The 26,384-nt window shown below is 36.9% G+C and overlaps 1 protein-coding gene across 2 annotated transcripts in view; it reads right to left on the bottom strand.

Annotated features, from left to right (window-relative positions):
* Positions 1–26,384, bottom strand: part of CADM2 (cell adhesion molecule 2) — a 1,018,247-nt gene extending 991,863 nt beyond the window's left edge. For both annotated transcript variants that reach the window (XM_012801497.2, XM_003783925.3), the window contains exon 1: positions 25,914–26,384. In XM_012801497.2, coding sequence (XP_012656951.2) covers positions 25,914–25,974 — 61 coding nt within the window. In that variant the 5' untranslated portion in view covers positions 25,975–26,384. The remainder of the gene's footprint in view (positions 1–25,913) is intronic.

Genomic DNA, 26,384 nt, shown 5'->3' with positions numbered 1-26,384 from the left:
GCGTTCAGTATCTTTTTTGGGGGGTTTGGTTTTGTTTTCTTTTGTGTTTAGCTTTCACACTTGGGTGCCTAATGGCTGTAACTGAGCCAGGGAACTGCAAAGATGCAGAAGACCAGGAGAGGGGCAACTGATGGAAAAGATAGTAAGTTCAGTCTTCAGACATGTTATCTTTTCGTGTGGTTACTTATCTTTTTAGTGAAGCTATGCAGAAGACGATTCAAAATAAGCGTCTGTAGCATGGGAGACAGCTCAGACCTAGGTGTCTGAATGTGTTGGGTTAGTCAGTACCAGCCGTCTGGCTCTCATTCATGCCTTGTTCAATAAGTCGCTTTCTCCCTATATATTTTCAAGTGAATTTTTAACATGTTTCCCTTTTAACCTGCGTTCTTAATATCCAGTTGTAAAAAGAAATCATTTAAGCGAGTGTACATGGCAAGCATAACGCACAATTAGGTGAAGGGCAGTAAAGTTCAAAAACATTTGCAGAGCTCTGCTGTCTAGTGTAGCAGATACCAGATGATATGTTTGCCGAGATACTGTGAAAAGCTTACATTATTTTGAGGATTTTTCACAAAAGGAGGCATAATATATTACAGAAAGGTTTCCATCAAAAGTGATGTAATAAAAAGAATTTTCCAGGCTCCTTTAAAGCTTGTAGTTGTCTCAAATCATGTCCCCAAGATGCTGGCTATGTTATATTGCTATAATGTCAAAGGTTCACTACTACAGCATTTATAGTCCTATTGTAAGTAGAAAAATAGGTGGAAAATGTAGTTGTTTTAATACGCCCATCTGAACCGATTCCTCGGCTTATAGTGTTGGGCGCCTACCACGTATAAGAGAGTCTGACCCACACCTAGGAGACAAAGATTTCTGCAATGAAGGAAATTATTTTCTCGACCCCTTGAAAGTATGATTCAGTCTGTCCTCTGGAAAAAGTCAGTTCTTAATTCCCTTTAAAAAGTCCCTCAAAACAAATACAAACAAAATAAATTCTTAGTGTTGTAGCAGTAGCAAGTAATGATTAACTCAATGATTCAAGTGTTTGTAATGATGGAAGGTCCAAAAGTAGCTTAATATACGAGGCATTTTTATCTATAAAAATAATGTTTTGAAGTTGACAATTTGCACATATGTATATCTCAATCTCTGAATGTTTTGATATTCAGAGAGTGTATGTTTTCTAGTTCATCTCCATACGGTTAAAAACATTTATGTTGAACTTGCAAGAATGAAAAATAAAAATTGTAATGCAAAGCCAAAGCGAATGTTTGACAGAAAACTCTTTTGCCGGCCATGTCTGAGTTGACAAGTTAAAGGGAAAATAATATGGATTAAATGCCTTTACATCCTCGCAGGTGTCTAGTCATCAATAATACCCACGGAAAGCCATTGTGTGTCCAGTACTTCTCTTTGCTTCCTAATTCCCTGCTTGGCTCCGGGCAGAAAGAAAGGGGAGGGAGACAATGATTTCTGACACCTCCGAGGACTTGGCACAGGGGAAAGCTTCCCTGGCCATGTGCAGGTATTATATCATCAGCACTCTCTTAAAAGATACTCATTGGATTTCTCATAACATTTGTGTTATTAAAAATTGACTTCTTTAGAATTTCAGACAGAATAGTAAAATTCCACCCTAATACACAGGGTAATGAAATATGTATTTTCAATTCAAAATAAAAGATGCACATAGGCAATCTGCAGGAGAAGAAACAAACTCATTTTATTGGGATTTATTCTAAGCAGAACACTTACGCATTAGAAGAAGAGACGTTCTCTAAAGTACTTGGTGAAAAATCAGAATGGATGAGACACAACTTACTGTCTGTTTTCAGTCATCTTTCGGTTATGGCACACAAATGATACGTCGCAAAATAAAAAATCAAGGCTTTCTTATTCAAATAAGATACATGGGGATGAAACAATCCCATTTCAAAAAGGGTAACACGAAGAGCCTATTTCACTGAGATTATAACATTCTAAAAAAAGTGGATCCTTTTCAGTTATTAACCTGAATTTCAGTAAAATACATCCCCATTTCACGTTTCAGCGTTCAATACTCTTTTCATGTTAAATAATTAATCTGTTTTATTTTTAGCAAAGTAATTTTGTATTGTCTGCTGAGAAGTTAGTTTCACGTTTCCCAATTAGTCTTTTTTTTAAATCCTAGCTCAAATTTTGAAGAATAATTTGAAAGAACAGATATTACATATTATACATATGTAGAGTACTCACATAATAAAAAATGTAACAAAACACCAAACACTAATTCTTCCCTTTGTGTAAACACGTTTATTTGTTTTTTCCAAAGTATTTGCTCATTTAAAAATAGTGGGTTTGTATATACTACAATATTAATAAAAACCTAAATGTGCTGTTAGTTTATGTGCTAGGTAGAAATACTTATCTTGGATTTTTAGATTTATATCCAGATATGTGGTGCATGTTGATACAGACTATCTTCATAGTTACAAAAAATATGTTTAAAACACTTTAAAAATTTATAAACATATTGATTTTAAAATACTAAAAATGAGAGTCCATTTTACAGATCTACATCTAGAAGAAAAAATGAATATTTCATTTAGTAAAAAAAAAAGCAGGCCACTGTGAATATTCTATGACCTTGAAAATGATGAATCCTAAAATGAGTTATTTTCTCAGAATGACAAACAAATCCATACTCTTCAAAAATCACCAGAGAGAAGACATAACAAATTTTGGTATCCAAAATCTTTGCGTATCTTGTCAGCTATGAAATACCAGCCTGGCCATCTTAAAGCTCACTTAGATTATTTAAAAACACCACCATTTAAAAGTTGTGGATTTTCTGTGAACCTCACTTAAAACAGGAAAGCAAATATAGTGTGTACTGGGTTTTGTTTGCGGCCTAAGATAAGTGTCTTTCACTGAAATGTAATTGTTCCTGAAACCAGAAAAGTGAGAGAATATGATCACCTCATAGACCTTGGCAGCAGTTCTCCTTCAAATAGTACATTTCTTGGCTATGTTGTTGATATTTAATTTCATTTAGTTTCTGAGACTCAATCTATACAAAGACAACTCTTTCCAGGAATATATTTAAAGCTTCTCAACCAAGTAAAAGACTCTGCACTATATTCTAATTTGTGCTTAGAGAGGAAAGCAGGGAAGAAAGGAAGGGAGGGAGGAATGATGGGAAGGAGAGAATGAGAAAGGAAAAAAGAGGGAAGAGAAAAACAAGCTGCAGGTGGAAGATGTCTGCGTTTAAATTAAGAAGTGCTCTTAAGGTACCACAGCAAAAGGGTGTCTAAAATGCAAATAATGAAGTACTATAGCTTGATGGTCCCTTTTCTTCCAATCCTTATTTATAAATGTATAGGCAGTAATATACCACATGAAGATCCCTTTCTTTCCTTCCTTCAGTGTCTCTTCTTTGGCACTCCAGCCCAGAATATAATGGTAATCCTTTTACATTTTCCTACTCTTATTATGAGGATTCTCCAGTCTTTCTCATGTGATTACCTATTTAAACAACATCCTATCACATACTACTGAGAAGGTTTTTTTTACAGCCAGGCATCATGACTCATTCCTGTAATCCTGAAAGTCTAAGGCAGGTGGATCCCTGAGCTTGGGAGTTGCAGACTAGCCTCAGAAAAGTGAGACCTTACTGTACACCCCTGTGCCTGTAGTCCCATTTATGGGGGGGGCTGAGGCAGGAGGACTGTTTGAACCCCAAGTGTGAGGATGCTGTGAGCTAGACTGAGAACATAACACTCTAGCCCAGGCAACAGAGCAGGACTCTGTCTCAAAACAAAACAAAAAACGACTATAAAAAAAAAGAAGTTTATGATTTTCCAAATTTTTATTTAATAAATTTCAGGGTTGCCAATGAGATTTCGTTATATGGATGAATTCCATAGTGGAGAAGTCTAGGCTTTTAATACACAAATACACATGCATGGGTGCCTCGTTGGAAACTTTTCAAAGGTGCCACTGGGCCATGTGCATTCAGAAATTTGAGGACCCAATACAAATTTTGAATTTAACGTTTTTCATTCTTTCACTTTATCTATATTTTTATTGGAGGCTTATATTTTCTTGACTTGATAGCAGGATTTTTACTATATTAACTAGTTAACTCTCCCTGTAAACTTTGAGCTTTTTATCACAATTATCAGGTGAAATACCTTCAACTTAGAAAAGCAAAATCTCTTGTTCAAAATTGTACAGCAAAGGAAGATCAGAGGCCAGGGTGTGATCTTAAAACCACACCACACTAGCCCCCCTCTACCAGTAACCAGCAGATTTGTTTCTCCAGTGGCAGATAGGGGTACAACTTAAAAAGGTAGCCATTATTATTATTGTTGTTATTTTATCAGGAATTCAAAAAATGAAGAAGATAGAATCTGAAATTGGAAGGCAATCTCACCAAATTGGTTTTCAGAATGTGACTAAACGGATTATTTGAGAACATGCACATGTGCAAAACCTCTTGTTTATATTTTGCTGTTCATAATAAATTACTTTGAAACCCATTAATAGGGTAAGTGAGGTGATCATCACCCTGAATTACATTTTCTAATTCTGTTCTTTCCATGGCAATTGTAAAATCCACAGGCTTAGCAATGGGTGGAAGAAAAAAAAAAAAAAAAAAGTCTGTTCCCCGCAGCTGCAGCTGACTTTCTGGCAGACTCCAAAGCAACTGTGTTGGCAGCTTAGCCAGGCATCTGGGGCTGCCGGTGAATTAGTCTGAGGACTGACCTTCCAGATCGCCTATAAACACTCTGCCCTGGCTTTGCATTTGCTCCCAGAATGCAGAGAATTTAACTCTTTGTATGAGTATGATTAGGATTCTTATGAAATCTACACTAAATCAATCAATAACCTTTATTTCACGACATACGTACAAAGGAAAAAATAAGCATTTGACTTTCTTAACAACAAATTCTATTTGACAAGTGATTAATTGCAAATTGTGCAAAGTGGTTTCATGAGGACCTGTCCCCTGATCTGAGGCCCTTCAGTTCTCTGACTCTAACCTGAAGATGGCACACTTTTAAATACTCCAACAAAGATGAAAACATTAATCCATCCTGTTAGACACTAACAAAGCATTTCACTGCCTCCTATTTTAAAGTCAAGGAGTCTTGTCTGAAAATTATTTCTTAATAAAAATCGAGAGTACACTTGGAGTAGTTTAAGAACAATTATCTTTGTTTTGAACCTTAATGAACATAAAAATAGTTGTTTATGGCGCTCAGTGTAAAATGATCTTCATTCATTCCAGTCTTCCTGGAATTCTCCATTCCTCCCCGACTTAAGGGTGATAATCTCAAATAATTTAAGATTTTTCTTAAAAGTGTTTCATAAAATGAAAATTTCTTCAAAGATATCTCTTTTAGTTATTTCTGGCTCTCTTTATAGAGGATAGGGTGAAAAGTCGGAAATACAATAAGGTATATACACAGGCACACGCATTTTTCAAACAAATGGAATTATTTAACAATAAAATTTATTGATTTATATACTTAGAGATCTACAAGTATGCCAATAGACCAATGTATACATGAATAAATGTCATAAAATTTTAAAACACAGTAGACAATTGTACATCATGGAATTTTATAAACACTACTAATAATATATGTCTTCACTTTATGACAATTTGCTTGAAAGTTTTTCATTTAACGAAAAAGATATAATCATATCCAACCTTTGTGAAGCATATCCATTAATTTAATTTCATCTGCTGAATTGGAGTCAATCTTTAAGTTGAAAAGTGACCTTGGAAATGATCCAAGCCTAACACCCTCTGAGTAACGGACTTCTAGAGAGATGAGCTGTTTCCCTGGGCAATGGAGAAAGCCAGTGGCACAGGCATAATCGGAGCTTTAATTTTTAATACCCTACTCCTTGTACTTTGCATTTACACTACATTGCCACTGAAATAACATTTAAATAGGGTTGCAATGAGATCATGTGTAAATCTAAAGTGCAGCCGAGTTTATTCTCAAAGTATATCTGATTTTCCTAAAACATATTTCTTATGGAAAATTTCCCCAATGGCCTATTATGATCTTTAGTTTTATTGTTTTCCTATAACTCAGTTATAATTTCATAACTTCAGACAAATTTCCGATATTAAGAACATACACATACACACGCACACACACATCCACCTCCCTAACTCCTAGCAATGACAAACTAACATAGGAAATTCAGTGAATACTTCAAAAAGGGCTCTATGGCATCCAGCAAGTAAATTCCTCTGCTCTGTTTTCCCTTTTATTGTTTTAAATGAGCAACACTAGCATTAGGCTTTAAGTCTTATGCCATAAACATATAAATATAGTTCCAAATGTTTTCAAATAACCAATGATATACAATCAAAACAGGTTCTGATATGTCTAAGAAAAAACAACTCTACTGAGTTATTACTAATGTAAAGTGTATTTCAAATACAAGTGTTAATTTGATTTCTGTTCTCTGTAGGAAGTTGATCAAAAGGTAAAGAATCTTCTATTTAAAAATAAAGTCATTATATTCATTCAGACAACAGATGCTACTTAAACAAATGTATGCCACACAATATTCTAAAAGTAGAAGATGAAAACAGTAAAAGGTATCCCTGCACTCACGGAGCTTACCAGCCAGTAGGAAAAGGGCAGAAAATAGGCAAACATTAACAAGATAAAATATAATTCCCGACAGTGACACTGATGTCTTTGATAATGTCGTGGGGGACAATGTAAGATTATTAGCACATTTAGATTAATGTCTTACTGATTAGATTAGCAAATGTACCTTTTTCCATTTCTAAATGCTTGTCACGCATATCTAATTTACACTATATATTTTGTTTGTTGATATGAAATAAGAAGACAAATTGTTTCCCAAGTGCCTTTATTTCAGAAGTCTTCCGGATAAGGAAGGTGGCTTCCCTAAGCGTTAAGTTCTCTCCAGATTTAATATTCTTGTTTCAAGTAAGCAACAGTCCCTTTGAAACAGCTGCTGATTGGCACATTAGGAATTTAATATAGAAACTGCTTTTGTACGTTTGGTTGTCTGGTGAAGTCAATAGCTATCAAAAACAAATCAACAATGAAACCATTGCTGCTTTTAAGGACTGTTCTTTGGGATGCTTTTCCCAGTTCCATATCTGAATATATCGAGCCAACAATAAGCTTTTTTTGAAAACTTGAAAATTTGTAATCTGTATAGCCATAGAGTTTCTCCTGAGATTGACCTATAAAACACCAGCATGCCCTAATGATTGCATTCCATTACTTTCATGCATATTAATGCCAACAGAGAGAGACCAGAGTACTAATTTTAAGATAAATTAAATCTTGACATAATCAAGGCCAACTAGGGAAGACATAGTTTGAAAACTCTTAGTTTGATATAAGTTGTACATGAGAGTATATTAAGTTTAAGGAAATATATTTTCCCCAAAGGTTACTATTTTATTTTTGGTCCTATGTGGTTACTATTATTTAAACCTATTAATGATATTAAGCTTCTTCATTATCAGTGCTCTTCCATAACAATTAGGCTCTGGACGTGCTACACCAAATACAATACTAACTTCTCAGTTAGTTCTATTCAAATCTCTTTCACCATGTGGGATGATGTCAGTATCCGTTGGGTCCTTGAAGCCTTGATTTGCTGATATCAGCTACAATTCCACATCAGTTCTTCTTTGGAAATTCTATCCATGTAATAAAGAAAGATAAACTTAAAAGTACAAAAGATCTAAATCTATCTTTTTCATCACACTATTGCTTTTGTTCTCTTAATTACCATCAGTCTTTTTTCTGGAATTTTCACCTATTTTGCCGTCTGACTTTGATCTCAAAAGAAATCCAGAAATCTCTTACTTATTATTGCTTTTGGGGTTTATTTTTTGTTTAGTCTACCTTTTAAAGTAAAACCACCTTTAGATCCATGAGCTATAAATCTTTGATCATTGATAAAACGTGGCAAGATGAAAGGAAACCTCTATAGAAGTTTCCAAAGGGAAAAGTTTCCCAAGTTTCCAAGATAAGATGGCATGCTAGAATGATGTTGCTGCCATTGATTACTAATAGCTAATGGCTTTTCTATAATGCCTGAGATTCATTGTCAACAAAAATAATTGTAAAAAGAGCTTCTTCTTATTCTAATGAAAGCTCCCTGAAAAAAAATGAACATAAGATACTAAAAAATGCAGAGAACATAGTGATATGAACTCAAGAGCCTCATTCCAAGCAGAAACATATTTCCAGATAAGTGTTTTCATCTTTCAGTCTAATTTTACAACTATAAGTAATCATTGGATTATCACCAAATATAAGGGCTTTTTTTTGATACTTAAGAAATTAACTAAAATAGCCAATAGACGTTTCATGTTTTTGAAGGAGAAATAATTCTAAGATATATTCACTTATGATTTAGATTTTTATCCACTAAATATCATGCTTTACTTAAAATATGGTGTATTTTAAAAATAGTCCATCAGAAAATCGTTGGTCCTAATGAGTCTTACCGCATCAGGTAAATCTAATATCTAACATATCAAAGTTGAATAATCTCTTGTTAGCATTCCTGACAAAATGTCAGCTTTCAAAGGGAAAGCAAATATTTTTCGTGAACACATACTTTTGAGCATGCAGACATGGTAAATCTATGAATGCCTTTCGTAATTTCTTCCTTCAACCCAAGCTTTACTCTCATAACTATAGTATTTAAAAGCTAGAAAGTATTTTAATACACATACTATTATCCCAAACATAATACTGTTTATATAATCTTAATTTTTTAAATCCATTTCCCAGTAGGTTTCTTTACACTGTAAAGGCCATGACTGTATACAACCAGGAGTTACCTAATCTTTCTTAGGAAAATTTTCATTTGATAGAAATGAAGGCATTTCTTGTAAATAAAAAAAAAAAAAATCCTGGTTCCCTTCATCAGTTCTCCCATTCTAAACTCATGATTTTATTTTATTTGGGGAGGCCAGACATGAGCACAGAAGTCTAGCAATGCTCTCACTGACGTTTATTAGTCTGGAAGATGTTCATCTCTGAGATTATCTCTCGACATTGTAAGATGATATCCTGTGGAACCATTTTGAAATTCGTATTGATTCTGTCTCCCACAGATAAAAGACTTGGAAGATAACAGAAAACACAAAGAGTTTTCTATAGAACACTCAGTTCTCTATTAAGGTAAAACTTAAATGTTTTATGATCTAAATAGCAGCAAGATGGTTTTTTTATATCAGAAATAAGGGCTATGAGTTATTTTTCTCCATTTGAACTGATATTATGTAGACTGCCATTCTGTAAGGAGGCATCTGGGCAGAACTCTTGAGTAGTTTATCATCATTTTGTAACAAGGTTTTCATTAGAGAATGAATTATATGATACACTCTTCATAAATGGTACTGCAACATCATTAAGAAATATAGATCAAAATAGTATACAGAAGAAAGAATAATAATTGATAGAATAAATTACATTTCTTTATAGATTTTCTCTTAGCTGCATTTCCAAAATGTTAAGGTATCTGATAGAATCTAGACCGCATACTAAGAAAACATACCTCTGAAATACCAGTGTACTAAACATATAGGGAGAGTGGAGTGACATTGTTCTTTATTTATTTAGGTTTAACCAAAGATTATGGAAAGGCACAATTAGCTTAATCAAGTCCAGAAATTTGAAAAGAATAACAGACACCCTGATTGAGACCAGTTTTCCTTAACAGAGAGGTGAATTAGACAAATAGAATTTTCTTCCAACGGATAGATTTGTTTCCTTTCATGTAAAGATTTAATACAATTTGTGACACTGCAGATAATCATTACAAATATGTCTTCGTGAGCTTGGTTATTTGTGGCACTTTAAATTAAATCAACTCTTAAAACGTACAAAATGTTACTATTTTAAATTCTGACTCAAATAATAATAAACACTTTGGCAAGTAAAAAGCCAAAGTTTTAAAAAGACATGGTAACATAAAAATTTAAAGATTTTAAGCCTTAAAGAAATGAGCTAAGTAGTAAATTGTGATGTATTTTGCTGCTTAGGAAAGAAATTTTATCTGCTGTACAAAAAAAGAAAAAAAAAACAGTGCTGGAAATAAAACTACAAGACCAATATAAACTTAGTAGGTTATTAAAAAATCATGTCACTTGGAGGCCTAAACTGCACCTGACTTAGTGTAGTTCTTGTATGAAAGTGTTTAATGAACAGAGCAGGACCAAAGAAACCATTAAGACACAAAGATGACAAAACAGCACCACCTAGTTCCCTCTGTGAAAGCTTCCAAATACGTATGCATCTCTGACACTGGAAAACTGAATACATGTTCAAAATAAAGCATTGACTATAAAACCACACTCTAGCAAATTATTACCTGCAACACAGCATTTACTTGACTTGCTTTAATTTTAAAGTCTCTTATAAAATAAAAAGAAATTAGAACTCGAAGCAATGGGTAAGCTGAAATTTTTTAAACTGCCTTGTACTGTTGCGTATATCCAAATACACAGATCTCTAAACATATAATGATATGTGCGAGAACACCACCAATATGATCTTCAAAGTGTGCATTAAACAAAATTTACGCAGAATCATATTAGCTACAATATCTGTATATCACATATTCCAGAGATAGCACTAGCCAGTAAATAAGAACATTCAAAAATACCATATATTCTATTAGAAAGACCTCAGCATTTCCACTGTGGAGCCATCAAAGTTAAATACTAAAGGAATGAGGCCAAGAATATTTTTAGGCTGTTCATGTACCTTCTTGACTGTTTTAAAGAACTGTATATAAAATTCATTTTATTTTTAAAGTTCTTAAATGGGGTTCCCACCTATTCTCCAGCTTTGCTTATCGGGTGGTTAATATTTCAATCTAGAAATACAGAGCATATGGAGAAGGAAGAAAGGCTTCAGAAACAACATTTAATCGGCATTCTCAAAAAGCTATAGAACAGGTTTTAATCAGGCACAATATAGTGTAATATAAGCAAGGGACGGAGTTGTAATATATACGACACAGTACAAGGAGCATTGTTTCTAGATAGGACACTTTAAAAATGTTTTCCCTGAGGCATCGGCAGCTCTTTAAATGACTGTCGCTGGTAACATCGGAATTGCTCAAGCAGAACTCTAGCTCTAAAAAACTAAATATTGTTGCTTGTTACATAGATCCTTCTCACAGACCTCTTCCCCCCTACATTCCCTCTCCTGACCTGGTCATCTACTGTTCTGGCCCACTGAGCCTTTATGAAATTAAATGAATCATCCTCGCGAACAAATCAGTTAGAATACAGCATGCTTGAATATTTCTTGTTCACTTGTCAGCTTCTTTCAAGTTGTATTAATAAAAAAGAAAGAAAGAAAGAAAGAAAGAAAGAAAGAAAGAAAGAAAGAAAGAAAGAAACCGGTATCATACTGAGAATGTTTTCAGGATAAACGGCTGGAGGAAATGAGAGCTTTTTAATCTAAGCTTAAATAAAAAATGTTAAAAGCCCAGTGAGGTTTATGGCATTGATATTAAATCAGTGATTTCACATCCTCCTTGATATATCCTTATTCTTATTCTGTTGCTGCTGAAAATATATTACTACAAAAGTAGAATTTTTATTTTTAATTCAGAAAAAAGAATGAAGATCTATGTAATTTGATTTATATATTATGTGGCCACCAATAGTTTGTAAACTCCACAGGGGCAAAAGCCATTTCCATTTTGTTCACTTGTATCTCCAGCATTTATAACACTGGCTTCAAATAGGTAGGTATTTGTTAAAACATGAATCAGTGAATTACTAAGTTATGCTTAAGAAAGCCAAAGGCTGTGGAGAATAAAATAATCATCAAGTTCCTTTTTAATTTTAGGGTAACATGAGGATAGGTACAATTAGGTTACATTATTTGCATGTATAAGGTAAAGTCCAAAGTCTGAGCTGCGGCTGAGTTCTTATCATAGAAATTTTTTACGCACACATCAAATGTACAGAAAAATCAATTTGAGCTGAAAATTGAAAAACCTAATTCAGTCAGTTCCTAATAATAAAAATGACTAACGGAGCCACAATTTCCTAATTTTCAGAGTTGATCTAAGAAATAGAATTTCCTAAGAAACGTACGTATGGCCCAAACTCAAGCTGATGACTACAAAATTAATTTGTAAAATTCATTGATAGAAAAAGAATAGCTCCTAAATTTATATAGGCACATATATCAGAATAAAAATCTGTTTACATATGTAAAAACTTTAAGCACTGAATAATGCATGGGATGGATGTAAAAATTAAATTTTAGTAAATGTTATTTTAAGACCTTAAGTTAATGTTATACTGACTGTGTTAGAAAATATGTTTAGATGGAAAGAAAAAAAATGCCATTTCAACAGTTTGCACTCATCCATAAGTTCCCTCTACAACACATCGCCAAGGAATGGATGTGGTTCCAACCCTCAGTCTGCAGGGGAAGAAACTAAGTTGCAGGAAAAGGAAGCTGTTGAAGGCCTCCAAGACAGGGCCTCCTGGTTGTCACCATTACATCTTGCTGCTGCAGGGCACTTCAAAATCAAAGCCTGCATTAGCCCAGGGATATTGCCACCCACTACTACAGAATCAAGAACTTCAAGGACAAAATCACGCCCACCATGCCAACTTGACCACCACGTCCACTCTGGCTGCAGTCAGACTGTGTCCTTATTTATGTTCTACCCAAGGATTAGAAGTATCTCTTATTTCCTTATTCCTCCTTTATCACCTCACTCCTGTGCTTCTTCATGGGACAACTAAGTGGTGGGAGATCTTAGGAGGAAAATCCTAATGCCTGATTTGCTTTACTTTTATCTTATAATAAGAATATCAGGTCAGGCCTGCTGGCTCATGCCTATAATCCTAGCACTCTGGGAGACCAAGGCCTTTGGATTTCTTGAGCTCAAGAGTTCAAGACCAACATGAGCAAGAGGGAGACCCCCTCCCTTCTCTAAAAAGAAAACCAAAAAATAGCCCAGCCTTGTGGCAGGTGCCTATAGTCCCAGCTACTTGGGACTTGAGCCCAAGAGTTTGAAGTTGCTGTGAGCTATAATGCTATGGCACTCAACCCCAGGGCAACTGAGTGAGATTCTGTCTCGGGAACGACAACAACAAAAAAAGACCATCATTAAATGATAAAAATATTAGCCTCCCCATTCTGTCCATACTCAGCAAATATATTTCTTTTATTACAATATGTACTCTGAGGAGGTCATATCTTCCAGGATATTATGTTCTGCTTTGTTGATAGTTCATACTTGTACAGTCAATAAAATTGTTTAAAGCAAGACGAAGTAAATATGAATTTAGAGACAGCCACCAGTCCTCTGAGAAACTAATGACTGCTTATCTCTCTAGTAATACCTTCATCTTCGCTACTGCTTGGAAGTAAAATGGTATGGATAGATTTGAAGTTTCATAGTACAATTAGTCTAACCTAACCCATAGAATATCTATGTTCATTTTTTAAAAAAACAAACAATGAACATGAAATTATCCTTTATAAGTTTTACTTAATCTTTAAAAATATGCTTATAAATGTTATTGAACACACACCTCTTTTTCATGCTTATTGGCATCACAACTTTCTATAAGACAATGTTCATACTACAGCATTTTTTTTGATGAATATTATAGGTATTGTTTTTAATTTGGTGACTCTGGACAAGAATGTTGGTTTGACATGTTTTAGCATTTTAGATAACAAATGAGTCCATCCATTAAATTAAAATTCAATTTCTGTAGGGTGGCACCTGTGGCTCAAAGGAGTAGGGCGTTGGCCCCGTATGCCAGAGGTGGTGTGTTCAAACCCAGCGTTGGCCAAAAACTGCAAAATAAATAAATAAATAAATAAATAAATAAAATTGAATTTCTGAGTGGATCATAATGACTAAAACTGTTGAGAAACAGGAAGGTGTAGCTTTTCCTTACTTTTCCAGTAAATTAGAGATTATGTGGTATGCATAAAAAATTAAAATATTATACCCAACTATAGATGTATAGGAATATGCTTAACATAATAAAATTCAATAATATGTTAATATTTTTTCATCCAAACTGTGAAACAGTTAATAAAAATTGCTTCCCAAATGACCTTCCTGTTTGTGCTCTAGTCTTTAGAAAGTCAATCACCCAGAGCTAAACAGAAGCCACATTAGAAAAGACAGTGATTCTCCTGCAGCTATAGTGTTGATAGGAGCCAGAAGGCTTTAGGTAGAGATAGGGGAAAATGAGGCAGGGGAAGAAGGAAGGGGCTCCATAAAGCGCATTGGGCATAGTCAGCAACCCTGGAAAATCCCCTGCAGGCTGTGTCATGACCACCACAGAGTGCCAGTGTGACCTGTGGATCCATTGGTCCCTTTAAGTTGCTGGGCAGGACATAAGAGGGAGGACCTCACCCTCCCCCAGGGACTGGGCAGAGAAAACCACCCCATGGGAACAGAAGGCCAATGGGCAGAAGGGAGTGAGTTAAAGTTTAAAGAAACTTCTGCTTGTCTGTGGTCCCTGAATTCATTTTCAGTTCCCAAGACCAAGGACCCAGGAGGGAGCAAAAGAAAAATCCAGTATAATCTTCACAGATATTTTGTAACATACAACAAGACCAAGTATTAATAGAAGCCATGAGAAAATATAGCTTTTAATATCAACTCTATGAACTAACAATAACCCTTAATAAATTGAGCTAATATAATCTACATTGGATATGTGTTTATTGAATGTATGTTTCTCCATGAGGATGATAGAGCGATTTCAGCACCTTACGTAAGGTAAATCTTGTTAGCCTGCTTAATGGTACCTTTTCAAATAATAAGTCAAAACAGTCAAACATCCAAAAGACAACAGGGAGATTGATTTTTTTTTTAAATCAATTAAGGGCTTCACCTGTGGCTCAAGGGAGTAGGGCACCAACCCCATATACCGGAGGTGGCGGGTTCAAACCCAGTCCCAGCTAAAAACTGCAGCAAATAAAAAAAGAAAAAAAATCAATTTCTTTTTAACGTGAAGATAAACTATATGACTTTTAGGAGAAGCTACATTTCACTGGAACGTTTTAGGAAAAGCATACTTAAAATACTTTATGGGGAAAGTACAGTCACTACAAACTGTAGAGTCTTTCCTCCTGCAGTATTCAGCTCCCGGTAACTATATTTAAATTCTCCTCAAAAAAAGCAGTTAATAGTCCCATCTGATCTCCCTCTGGCTTTCAAATGCAAAAGGAGAAATAGATAAAATTCAACCAGTGCAAACATGTGTCCTCAAATGCAGACGTATAAGTAAGCAATAATTATTTAAAAAAAAAAAGACCAATAATTAGAATTTTTTACAGGCCTTATAAATAAAACAAAATTCCTTCCAGTTAACTGAGAAGAATGTACCCGGATGGCTACTTCAGGATCTAATCAGAGAAGCTCTCCTTGGTAGCCTGGCAATAACAAAAGCAGGTCAGTCTCTACTCATAATCTGACGGATCGGATCAAGGTCAGCTTGCACTCTCCGCTTCCTCTTTGTTTATACATTTATCCGAAATGCTGGCTAATCCAGCAGAAACATAAGGTGACGTGGCTCCATGCTTAACCAAAATCATCACCAAGGATATTTTTGGAGGTAGAGATAAAATCTTTAGAAAATAGTGAAAAGATAGGGGGTTATGATACTCAAAGAAATCAAGATTCAAAGCTTGGAGGCGAATGTTCACAGTGCAACATTGAACGGACTGTTAATGCATCCATGTTTTGTAAAGTGCATCATTATTTAGATGATTTGTGTTTCTTGGGATCCATTTTTGTCATCTTCTTGTATATCACATTCAAATGAAAAGTCACTGCAAATATTTATTCTATTTTAGAATACTGTATTGGCATGTTGGCAGTTACAACATAAATACTTAAATATTATCTGGGTCCAATGAAAGAGTTGTGTCAAGATTAGATGCACTGTAAGAAAACAAATTGATCAATGGAATGAAAACATTATAAAAAGACACACACCAGATTAGGCACTTGAAATAAAAGGAAGACTAAGATCTTGTACTCTGGGGGCCTAGAGTCTACTGGAGACAGACAGATAAATACATAACCTTAAAAATGCTAGACTAAAAATACATGGAAAGATTACATAGAACAGATGAAATAAAACGTTTAGTTCTCTTCCAAACTAAGAAGGCATAAGTGCTTTAAATAATCACTAAAGGGCAGAAGGCATTATTTTGTCTATTAAAACAAAAAGACCAGATTCTGCTCAAAAAATGTAAGCGTTCCAAGCACTGCCAGAATGATTGGAGCACTAATAATAACACAGTTTGAAAAATTATGTAACTGTGTAAAATGATAAGACAAAAATTAGTTTAATAATTATTATATCAATTTTATAAAATGCTTTTTATTGCTGTAGCTATAAAAAAAGAAAACCACACAAGTTTTATTTATAAATTAAACCGAAATTTTCTTATGACATAAGCCAGAGTAATAGGTGTAAGTCTAAGGATGCAATGTAAATGCACTCTCAAGCTCATGAAATATAGGAAAATAATCCTCCTTATAAATGATAATGTGTACTTATAAATAACACGTACTGAACAGCCCAATTCTTATAGCAATCCCTCCACATATGAAGGCTTTTTAAAAAGATGGGTTTTTTTCTCTCTTCTCTGTTGACTTCAACGTTCCTCTATATTTTCACAGTTCAAATTGCATCCAAATCAGAACCTGAAAATATGTCTAAAATTTTGCAATGCACTGACACTTGGCAGTTCCTGAAGATTGCAGGCAATTAATACTATTTAAAAATCTGTAGCCTCATATAATAACCAGGAAAACTTCCAGATCTCACCATAGCAAAATGTGTTAATGGGCTAGTTTGGGAATAGAGTATCGACGCAGGGACAATTTCTGATTCTTCTTTTTGTTTGGGAGTGTGAAAGGAACAATCTCTATTCAGGGTAAGGAATACACATTTTCACTCATTATTTTATTTCATTCCCAGAGCAGTATCTGTTATTTCTAAATAACAGATACTGTATTATGTACCACAATGGTGAATTTAATTCTGCCTTGGCAGGGTAACTACTAAGTGCAGAGTCTGAGTAACTGCTTGCTATATTGGAGTCATAGATAGATAATTGCCTTTAGAAACATCCTTCTCTGAATACCACCTACACATTAATACATGACAGTGAACTTACAGCCAGACCCCTGTTCTATCCCACATGATCCCTGAAAAGGCTTTGAAATGAGGACACGTGCATAATGAAGGCACACTGAATATCACAGTATATGTAACAAACTAGAGTATTATGAATCCTTAGGGGAACCTCATAGAACTAATACATTTTCAAAAGAAAGCTGCACGTGAGTAAAGGGAGACTAAAATGCTAATTAGATCCCCTCAGTGAAAGCTATAGAAAAGTTGATTTTTGAATCCTGAAGTTGGACATAGAATGGAACATTTGTGTACAGAAAACTGAAGAAGGAAAAAAAAAAAAGGAACTCGACATAAAGCCCTTCCACCCAGATTTACACAATTCATGAGAAAATAAATGAAGCAAAATAAAAATATAACAGTGGGAGAATTCCCAACTTCCTGAAAGGGTTAAGTATGAGAACTGATTTCCTATTAGAAAGGGATTATGTAACAACACTGGGAAATACTCAGCCTAGCATATGCTAATTTAGGCGGCTTTGCCAGCCGCGGCTCTGCGAGTTTGGCTGGCTGACTCACTCACATTCCTTTCCTCCTCTTTTTACCATTTTTATTAAGAGACTAAGGAGGTGGAACTCTTAAAAAAAAAATGCAATGACAACAAAACCAGTAGCAACTAAACACACACTGTTCATGTCTTATTCATGATAAAACATTGGGGTGTATGGCTTGGGGGAGTCAAAAGGAAAAACGCTCCATCGGTCCAAATTCAGATTTGTTACATATCATGTAACAAAATGCTCCTTCTTCAACTATTCTTCATTCCCCATTAATTTTTTTAATGGGTCTTTCTGGTCAGTGATATGGTCAGGGAATGGAGAGACCTTATATTCCTAGAGCGTAGAAAGGAAGCTGAGTTACTATTCAGAGTTCAGCACATAAAATAGCAGTAAAGAAAGGGCCATTAAAGGAGACCCTTTTTGCATATTTTTTATTTGCTTTTAAATGTAAATATTCTAATTGGTAATTCATTCTCATTTCAATCTAAGTCTACAACTCCAGATTGAAAAGCAGAGGGCATATATAAAAAAAAAACACAAAAAACGAGAATGAACAGAAGGTATAGGTGTCAGGGACATTTTTCCCCACAGGGGATATGGCCCAAGCTAATGTGAAATATACATTTATTAAGAAATAAAGACGTACTTGACACTACAAACTTTAGGCTTCGATGTTTAAATAATCATTATGGGAGGCACCTGCATTTTTAAATGCAAACAATTTTAACTCGGAGCTAAAAACATTTCTTTACAAGAACAAATTAATTGGCTTTATAAATTACACCAGATCAATAATCCGGCTATACACTTAGCGGTCGGCAGCACGTCCTTGTCAGGAAAGGTGCTTTCTCACTCTGTTCCCAAGGACAACTTTAGCTAAACTCTGCATGCTTGCTGTAAATTAGCCATCATAAAATAGACAAACTTAGTAAAGACTCCATTTGACTTTTTATTCTTATAATGTGAAATTACTTGCACACAAAAGCATGATCAAATCTTGACTTTAAGACTTTATGTTCCTTAAAGCACAAAGATGTTTATTTCCCTAATGACATCAGGATCTAGCCCCCAGTAGAACTCTTGAACTACGACTGGAGAGGGACTTCCTCCTCAGCACTGAAATGGTTGAAAGAGAATTTAAAAATTCAAGTGAGAACTATCTGCTGACTCAGAGTGTGTTATCCCCTAAGTTGACTAATGCCCGTTTTAATATTTACTTCAAAGACCTCTAAAATACAATGTGAATAATTAATGGCCAGCTCGCTCTCTGGCTGATCTTACAACTTTAGCTCTGTGTCCCTTCGGGTAGTAATAGTTTCTTATCATTCAGTTTCATGAGCACAAAAGAAGAACCAGAATAAATGCTCAACTCTATGGCAACTTCAGAAATCGTAAACCTTGTCTGATTTTTAAGAGAAAAATCTAGTCATTGTGGCCTAAGAAAGTTTATTTAAAAAGTGCATCTCCTAACCTTAATTGAAAAGGTAAAAGAAAATGACAAGTGCAAACAAAACAAACTCTTACCTTTTCTCTTACACTGCATCTCTGAAAACCCCAAATACTGATTTGATAAGAATTTGATAAGAAAAACTAATCTTAAAAATGATGATGTACTTTAAATGTGTATAATATGCATATATAAAAATAAGGGACTAAGGAATACTTCCTTTCTTAGTAATTATATGTTTGATTTAGCATTAATATTTAACTGACTCCTAATACAGAAGAATATTCTTTAATTTTAAAACAGCTTACCTACTTCTACAATGAAAACAATTTCTTATCTGTTTAAGAAAATCTACAGAACATATTAACAGGACCAACGGGGCTCATTTCTTGAATGAAAATCAATATGTATAATATGTTCACTTATTTTGCTCTGTGGCAAATAGAATCAAAAATACACGAAGCTGCATTAGTTACTGTTATCTAATAGGCTTTCATGATAGACCTGTACATAACATTGGATCCACAACTCTTATTTTTCTTAAAGAACCTGTGTGATAAATAGTAGTGTTTAGAAAAGAAACACTCTCTACTGATATATCTTAACACAAATTCCACTTAAAGGCACTAAATAAACTATCTGATCATACACTGAACAGTTAACCTCTATTTCTTTTAAGATTACTGTATTCTTATATGAAATATTCTAATGAGACCAAAGGCCTGGCTACAGGAAAAGAAGGATAACAGAATTCTCCCCAGCCCAACCGTTCCTAGGACACATGTAAAAAACTGCATAGAAATCCTGTTTTAACTTTGCTATTCATCTTCATTAAACTGACACATGTCCCTGCTAGTCTACAAGAAAATAAAATGTTCACCATTCATTTGGTGAAAAATGTTGATAATTTCATTAGCATTTCTTCATTAATCTCTAAACAAAATATATGTTCTAACTTTTGCTTTTTCATGGGCTCATCTGATGACAAATATCCTGGATCATTTCTGGTTATAAAAAGCTATAAGATATTTTATGTCCACTACAAGCCATGAAAAGCCTTCCCATTTCACTCTCATACCACATGACTGCTTTCCTGTGAGTTTGCCGCTGCTGCAGAGCATTAGGCCAGAGATGCCATTTGCATCATCACACAGCAGGGGGCTTCAGCTGCCACAGCTCTAGGTTAATCCTCACCCACCTCTTAACACAAGGAATTTGCAGAAGATGCCTCTTTTTGGGATATTACAGAATTGCACTCCAAAAATGCTTGACATTTTCAAATAAAATGTTGGCAATGAATTTGTCCTTTTAAATATTTTAGGTTGAATCAGTAAATTTAATTTATGCCCTTCATTTTTTCATGACACAAGTTTATGATCTAATCTAACATAAAATATCTGGTATTTTTAATCAAGGAAAAGGAAAAAAAAGTATAGGTAAACAATGTTAACAACTAATCAGATTGAATTCACTTAAAGATAAATATCAAGAACTATTTATACGGTACTTTTCTATAGGAAAAGTGTTTCATAAACCAACATGGCTCATAAAATGCCAAAATTAACTGACATACATGATTTCACAAAGTATGAGTGCTGATACCTTATGCAGAGGAGAGCCCATTTAACTCCAACAGAACTGAGTAGGACATACCCAGTATTCAATCCAACATGATTTATTAAGCATCTATAAAATGAGGATAAGAAAACTGCAAGGATATGTAAGGCTTAGGGCTTGCCCTCAGGAAACTTGATTTTGTGTCAAGTATTGACTTGTTTAATAATCATCAGGCACCAGCGCAGTTTTAAGAGGGTAAGCCAGAGAAATACCTGCCAATTCAACAGAAGGCTTCTGACTTTAGTTCCTGAGTCTGTAGGTCTTTGGTTTGTGGTTTTTCTTCTCTCTGCTTCTTCAACCTACTCAGCCAGCTGGTTTTACCATGAAGACTATTTTCTCAATAAATACAGAGCACAAGTCAGCACGATCAAATAAAACATCCATATGAGGGATGGTGTGTGTCGTATGATTAGAAATACATCCTCCGTAATAAATAAATCTCCCTTGTCTCTAATGATTGGTATCCCAAAGACTCCTCATTTAAAGGAGAAAACTGACACGAGTTGAGTTGCTGTTGACTCCAGGCCACGTTCTAATGCATGCCTAGGATGTCTTCCAACATTTTTATACTTCCGTTTGCTCTTTAAATGATTTAAGTAATTTTTTTTTCTTTGAGAAAAATGACATTATCTCACCATTTAAATGTAGGACAAATAGCTTTCTAGCATCTGTTCTTCCAGTGGAGGACACAGAAATGCTTATCCCCGTTGATGGTTAGCTTGGTTATTTTTCGTTTCTAGAGTTCTCATAGTTATAGAAAGGGAAAATACAATGAAGTATGTTTCCATATCTTGATACAAAATTAGTCGAGAAACTCCTCATCCTTGCAGGGGAGATTTTCTCAGTTACTAATCGTCTGGTGTTTGGCTATTTAAGTCATGGTCATTGGCTCTTACGTCCAGAAACTTTTCAAAGTTTCTGATCATCATAAAAGGAAAGAGTAAGTAGATCCCAAGAATCGCACTCAGCTTAAGAAATGAGCTTGACAAGCTACAATAGATGGGAGTAAAAGAACTGGACAGACGGGCCTTTTAGAAAGCATAGGCATTAGATGGTGTATATAAGCACATATTACAGTGTGCTTTCTAAAAACACAAGGTGAGGTTCATGACACATAGTGAGGCAAGTCATATGCATGCCCAATGGAGCTTTAAGTATCTTTCTTACTAAATGTAACTAATAAGTAATCAGAATTCCATTGCAGAAAAGACTAAAGCCCCAGTGTATGTGCTGGATGTGTTTTTATATAAGACCAATTCCCCACGCACAAAAATGAGGTTCTCCACAAAATCTGGTCTCTGTATGCATGTCTATTCCCCGTTGTATTTTGCCTGTCTTTCTCTTGCCCTTTCTGGGATTGTTTCCTGTGCTGCATGGGAGACCCTTTATCTTTGCAGTGCCCCCTCAGGCACAGAAAGGGATAAAGCTCCAGCACTGGTTAGCAATTGAACCTGGATTGCCTCTTTTGCCAAGAGAGGTCTTAGTTACAGACCTCTTAAAGGTGGCAAGCTTTTTCACTCCTCATTTAAACAAACAAACAACAAAAAAAATCATTTCTCTAAAGCATCCCCTACCTGTACTCCAGATTTCCCTTTTTCTATGATGGGGGAAAAAATAAGCTAAGTTGCCTTATACCTTAACACTGAATCAAACTGTGTTATCTAAGTAGTCTATGTTACAAGTTATACTTAAGTTAGAAACAGAAGTCTGTTCAGAAGTACTTATTTTCTGTCTAACTATTCATTGCCTGAAATCCCCATGAGGACAGTCAGGTGTTACAGAATTGAATCAGGTAGGCCTCATATTGCATTTTGTTTTTGTTTTGTGTTTTTATTTTTACTCCCTTTACCATTGACTTGATTCTCACCACTGGCTTATCATTCCATGTGCTAACAAGCCAGAAAATTGATTTTGCTTCCCCGAAGAAGTAAAAAATATTGGTAACAATATAAAATAGGCTGAATTAAAACGTAGAGCAAATATGTTCAAAGGAGATTTCCTGTCTAAAACAATGCATCCTGCTAGAAAAGGAATAGTAACACCAGAGATAAATTGATTATTATTACTTAAGTCACAATACTACTATAGTGCTGATACAGCTAAAAATACGAAGCTATTGACTGACTATAGTATTTGCCTAGTCATAACTCCTTGCAGGCTGAGCAGACTTCCCCTAGCCAAAATCAGTCCCTCACTATTCCCCGGCCCCCCGCCCCACAACCCTTCTCTCCCTGGGCATAGAAAAATATCTGCTAAGTATCTATTAATCCATGTGCTGAAAATAAAGCCTTCATTTTACAACCTAACCAAGTCCTACTAAAACAGTAAAGTAGTGGAAGAAACATAAATCTGAACCCCGAAGCAATGTTTTCAGCCAAGACTAAGACAAGGAAGGCATGAGCAATTTGTCTGAGCAAAAACTGACAATATCAACAAAGTGCGATGTGTCTGTGCACAGGGTTTGATAAATGCGAGGCAGCCATAAACATGAGAAGACAATCCAGCGGTGCTCTGTGCCCCCTTCTTTTTTTTTTTTAAACCTCTTCTTTTAGTGTATGCGTATTAAAATGGCCTAATCTAAGATGCTCCTAAGTAGATACTCATGGTTGGTCGGGTGCTCTTTCCCTGGTAGCTGTACAGGATGCTTGTTTATTTATTTATTTGGACCTAATGCTGGTGCTGCTGCTGGTCACAGTGGTGCATTTCACACCCCTTCCTCCCCCCACCCCCCAGTGTGCTTTGGAAAGCAGTACTGTCTTAATCATTGGTTTATACACTCAATAAAATAAACCCATGCCTGAATGCTGCTGCTAGAGTCTCTCTGCGCAGAGAGTCTCTCCAGGCTGAGAAAGCCACACCAGCAAACTGGTATTTGGCACTGCACTGAATAGACGATTCACAGGGAAATGTTGAAAGAAGAGACGAGGCGACCCCAAGTGCAGTCCAGGGCCACATGCCCTATAATAAATAAGCTCGCGCCAGCCCAGCAGTGTGTGCAATGACCAGCCGGGGCCATCACACATAGATTGGCAGGAAAAACACATCTAGCGGTGTTGAATTTTCATCGCAATCACCAAATTAAATGATTTCCTCCCATCACACTCCCCCTACCCGGCGCATGCTGGAGCGCGCGCGCGCACGCACATATACACACACACACACTCTCTCTCTCTCTCACACACACACACAGACCGAGCAGAGCTGAGAAATGCAAGTTACTGAGAGGTGAAGTAGGGTCTCTGTGAGACTGTTTCAGCACCGATTAAGAACCCAAGTAATGTGTCAGCCACCCCGGTTACTTATGCGAGGATGGGGGTGTGAGCGGTGAGAAATGGGACGAGGTGGTGTAAGCAGGGAGAAGGTGCCGGCTGCCTTCACGGGGATTCTGGCACATATGACAGATCTGAATTTACACGCAACGTAAAAAACAAAATTGCCACAAAGATATTATAAGAAGTATCTCTGCAAAGTCTGCGAGTTAATTCAGGAAAATTCTGCCCGCTGCCCCTTCCTTCACATTCATAAATACGCATAAATAAAATCCGGTCCCCAGTCTATATCCCGGAGGAGGGCAGGATAGAGGATGCATTCCAAGAACTTGCTGAAAGATGGTTCACTGACCTCATTTAAATTCTCCAAAGGCCAACTGGGTTTTGCACGCCTGTGGGTCTACTGTGTCTTACTTTCAGAGGCCTTTTACCCAGGGAAAAATAAATTTGATCAACTTATCTTTCTTGTAAATACCCCAAATGATGACAGAGGGTTAGAGGTGAGCAAAGCTTTATCAAGAAATCAACAGTCCCCTAGCTTAAAAATATTCTATCAACCGTTTCTCATCCATCTCCCTATAGCTACACTCAGACCACATCTCTACACTACTCCCTTCAAAGCAACAATCTTCTGGCGTACAGCCCCTGCCCACCCAGCCCAGCACGTCGCCTCCGCCGCCTCCACCACCCAAGTGTCCTCTCCCCATGCACTCCACTTCATGCATTGCCATTTATTCCATAACCAGCATCATCCTTTCATTCCACGCAGCCCCCTCCTCCCTTCTTCAAAAGAGAGGGTCTGGGGAAAAGTGAACCCAGATTCCCCAGCCACCCCACATCCAAACCCAGCGATTTGCATAATAACAGTGTTTTGTGCTGTTTCCCTCCACTGCGGTCACAGGGGTTCTTACATTTCACGTGAAAGGATAATACTAATTACGGAAAGAAGCGGCAGCAACAAGACGGAGAGGTAGAGAATCTAAGCGAAAATCCCCTAGCAATAAAGTAACTGCTTGGGAACATAGATTTCTCTGCATTAAAACAAATGAAATGACACAGACTGAATAATAAAAAGTCAGTGTGTTATTAAAGTGAGCTTGCATCCCTTAATTTTTTCTCTTTTCTCCCTCTTTTTTTATTTCTTGGTTCATTCATTCATTTCTTCTTTTCTTTCCTCCCCTTTTTATTCTTTCTTTCTTTCTTTCTTTTTTTTAATCCCAGACAGAGTCTCCTCTCTCTTTCTAGGTGAATGACACGTCTCACAACACATTTCCCCCCGGGGATGTTATTGCAATGCGCACGGTGCTGCCGCTGCTGCTGTTCTCGCCGTCTCGGTAGCTCGCTCCCAGGCTCTCACACACTTTTTAAAGACACACAGATACGATGCTGGTGGGAAGAGGGGGAAAGGGAAAGGCGACCCGGAAAGGGGGGAGGTTAAAGCGACAAGAGATGGAGAGGGTCGGTCATGAGTGTGATGTGGGAGGTGGCTGGTGGGGGTTGTCGGGAGGGTGGAATGTTCAGAGAGACACAAGTTGCCAGCCAAAAGGCGTGGGGTGGGTGGGGGATGCTGGCAGGGATGGAGTGAGATGAAGGAAGCCCAGGTGAATGAAAAGGCGAAAGGTGCCGCGTAAGGGGCTGACTGCTGGGAGGGCAGGGCTGAGCCAGCGCTAGAGATTCCAGGGGCTGGTGCAAACTGCCACTGCCCCCTGCCGCACCAGGGAGTAGGGGGAGGGGGTGGAAATCGCCGAGGACTGGGGGACCGTAAAGGGAAGAGTGGAAATATGGGGTGGAATGATGATGATGGGGAATGGGCGTCAAGTTGATGCTCCCCGCGGCGGGGCGGGGATTACCTTGTAGCAGGAGCCCGCAGACACTGTAGAAGCGGAGAACCGCGCTGCGTTTCCAAATCATGGTCCTCTCTCTAAAGGGCTGGGGAAGGAACGAGTGGGCAAGAGATGCTGGTGAGCGGGGCACACGAGTTCAGGTCTCCGCTGGTGTTCTCCTCCCGGCGCCCGCTGGACCCAGCGTCCCCGCCGCTGCGGTGTTCGAACCCGCGAACGCGGATCGGCGGCAGTAGAAGCGGCAGCGGCGAAGCACCCGCAGAATGGGGTTTGGGTGGGCGAAATAGTTTCTTCTCCGCCTCCTCCTGCTGGTGGTGCAGCCGCGACAGCCCGTCTGCCAGGCACGGGTTTGGAGCTTGCCTTCCTGTCAGCGCGCACAGCAAGTCCCAGAGCCCGCCGGGGCTGCCCGAGCAGGTGGTGCAGGGATGCCCGGGTGTTGGAGAAGGTGCGAGCGAAGGCTGCAAGGAGTGGGTAGGTCAC

Source organism: Otolemur garnettii, unplaced genomic scaffold, assembly GCF_000181295.1.
Source record: "Otolemur garnettii isolate 467f Iridium unplaced genomic scaffold, OtoGar3 scaffold00009, whole genome shotgun sequence".
Classification (NCBI taxonomy): domain Eukaryota; kingdom Metazoa; phylum Chordata; class Mammalia; order Primates; family Galagidae; genus Otolemur; species Otolemur garnettii.
Note: the sequence above shows the minus strand (reverse complement) of the source record. Positions and strands in the feature narration are given on the sequence as shown.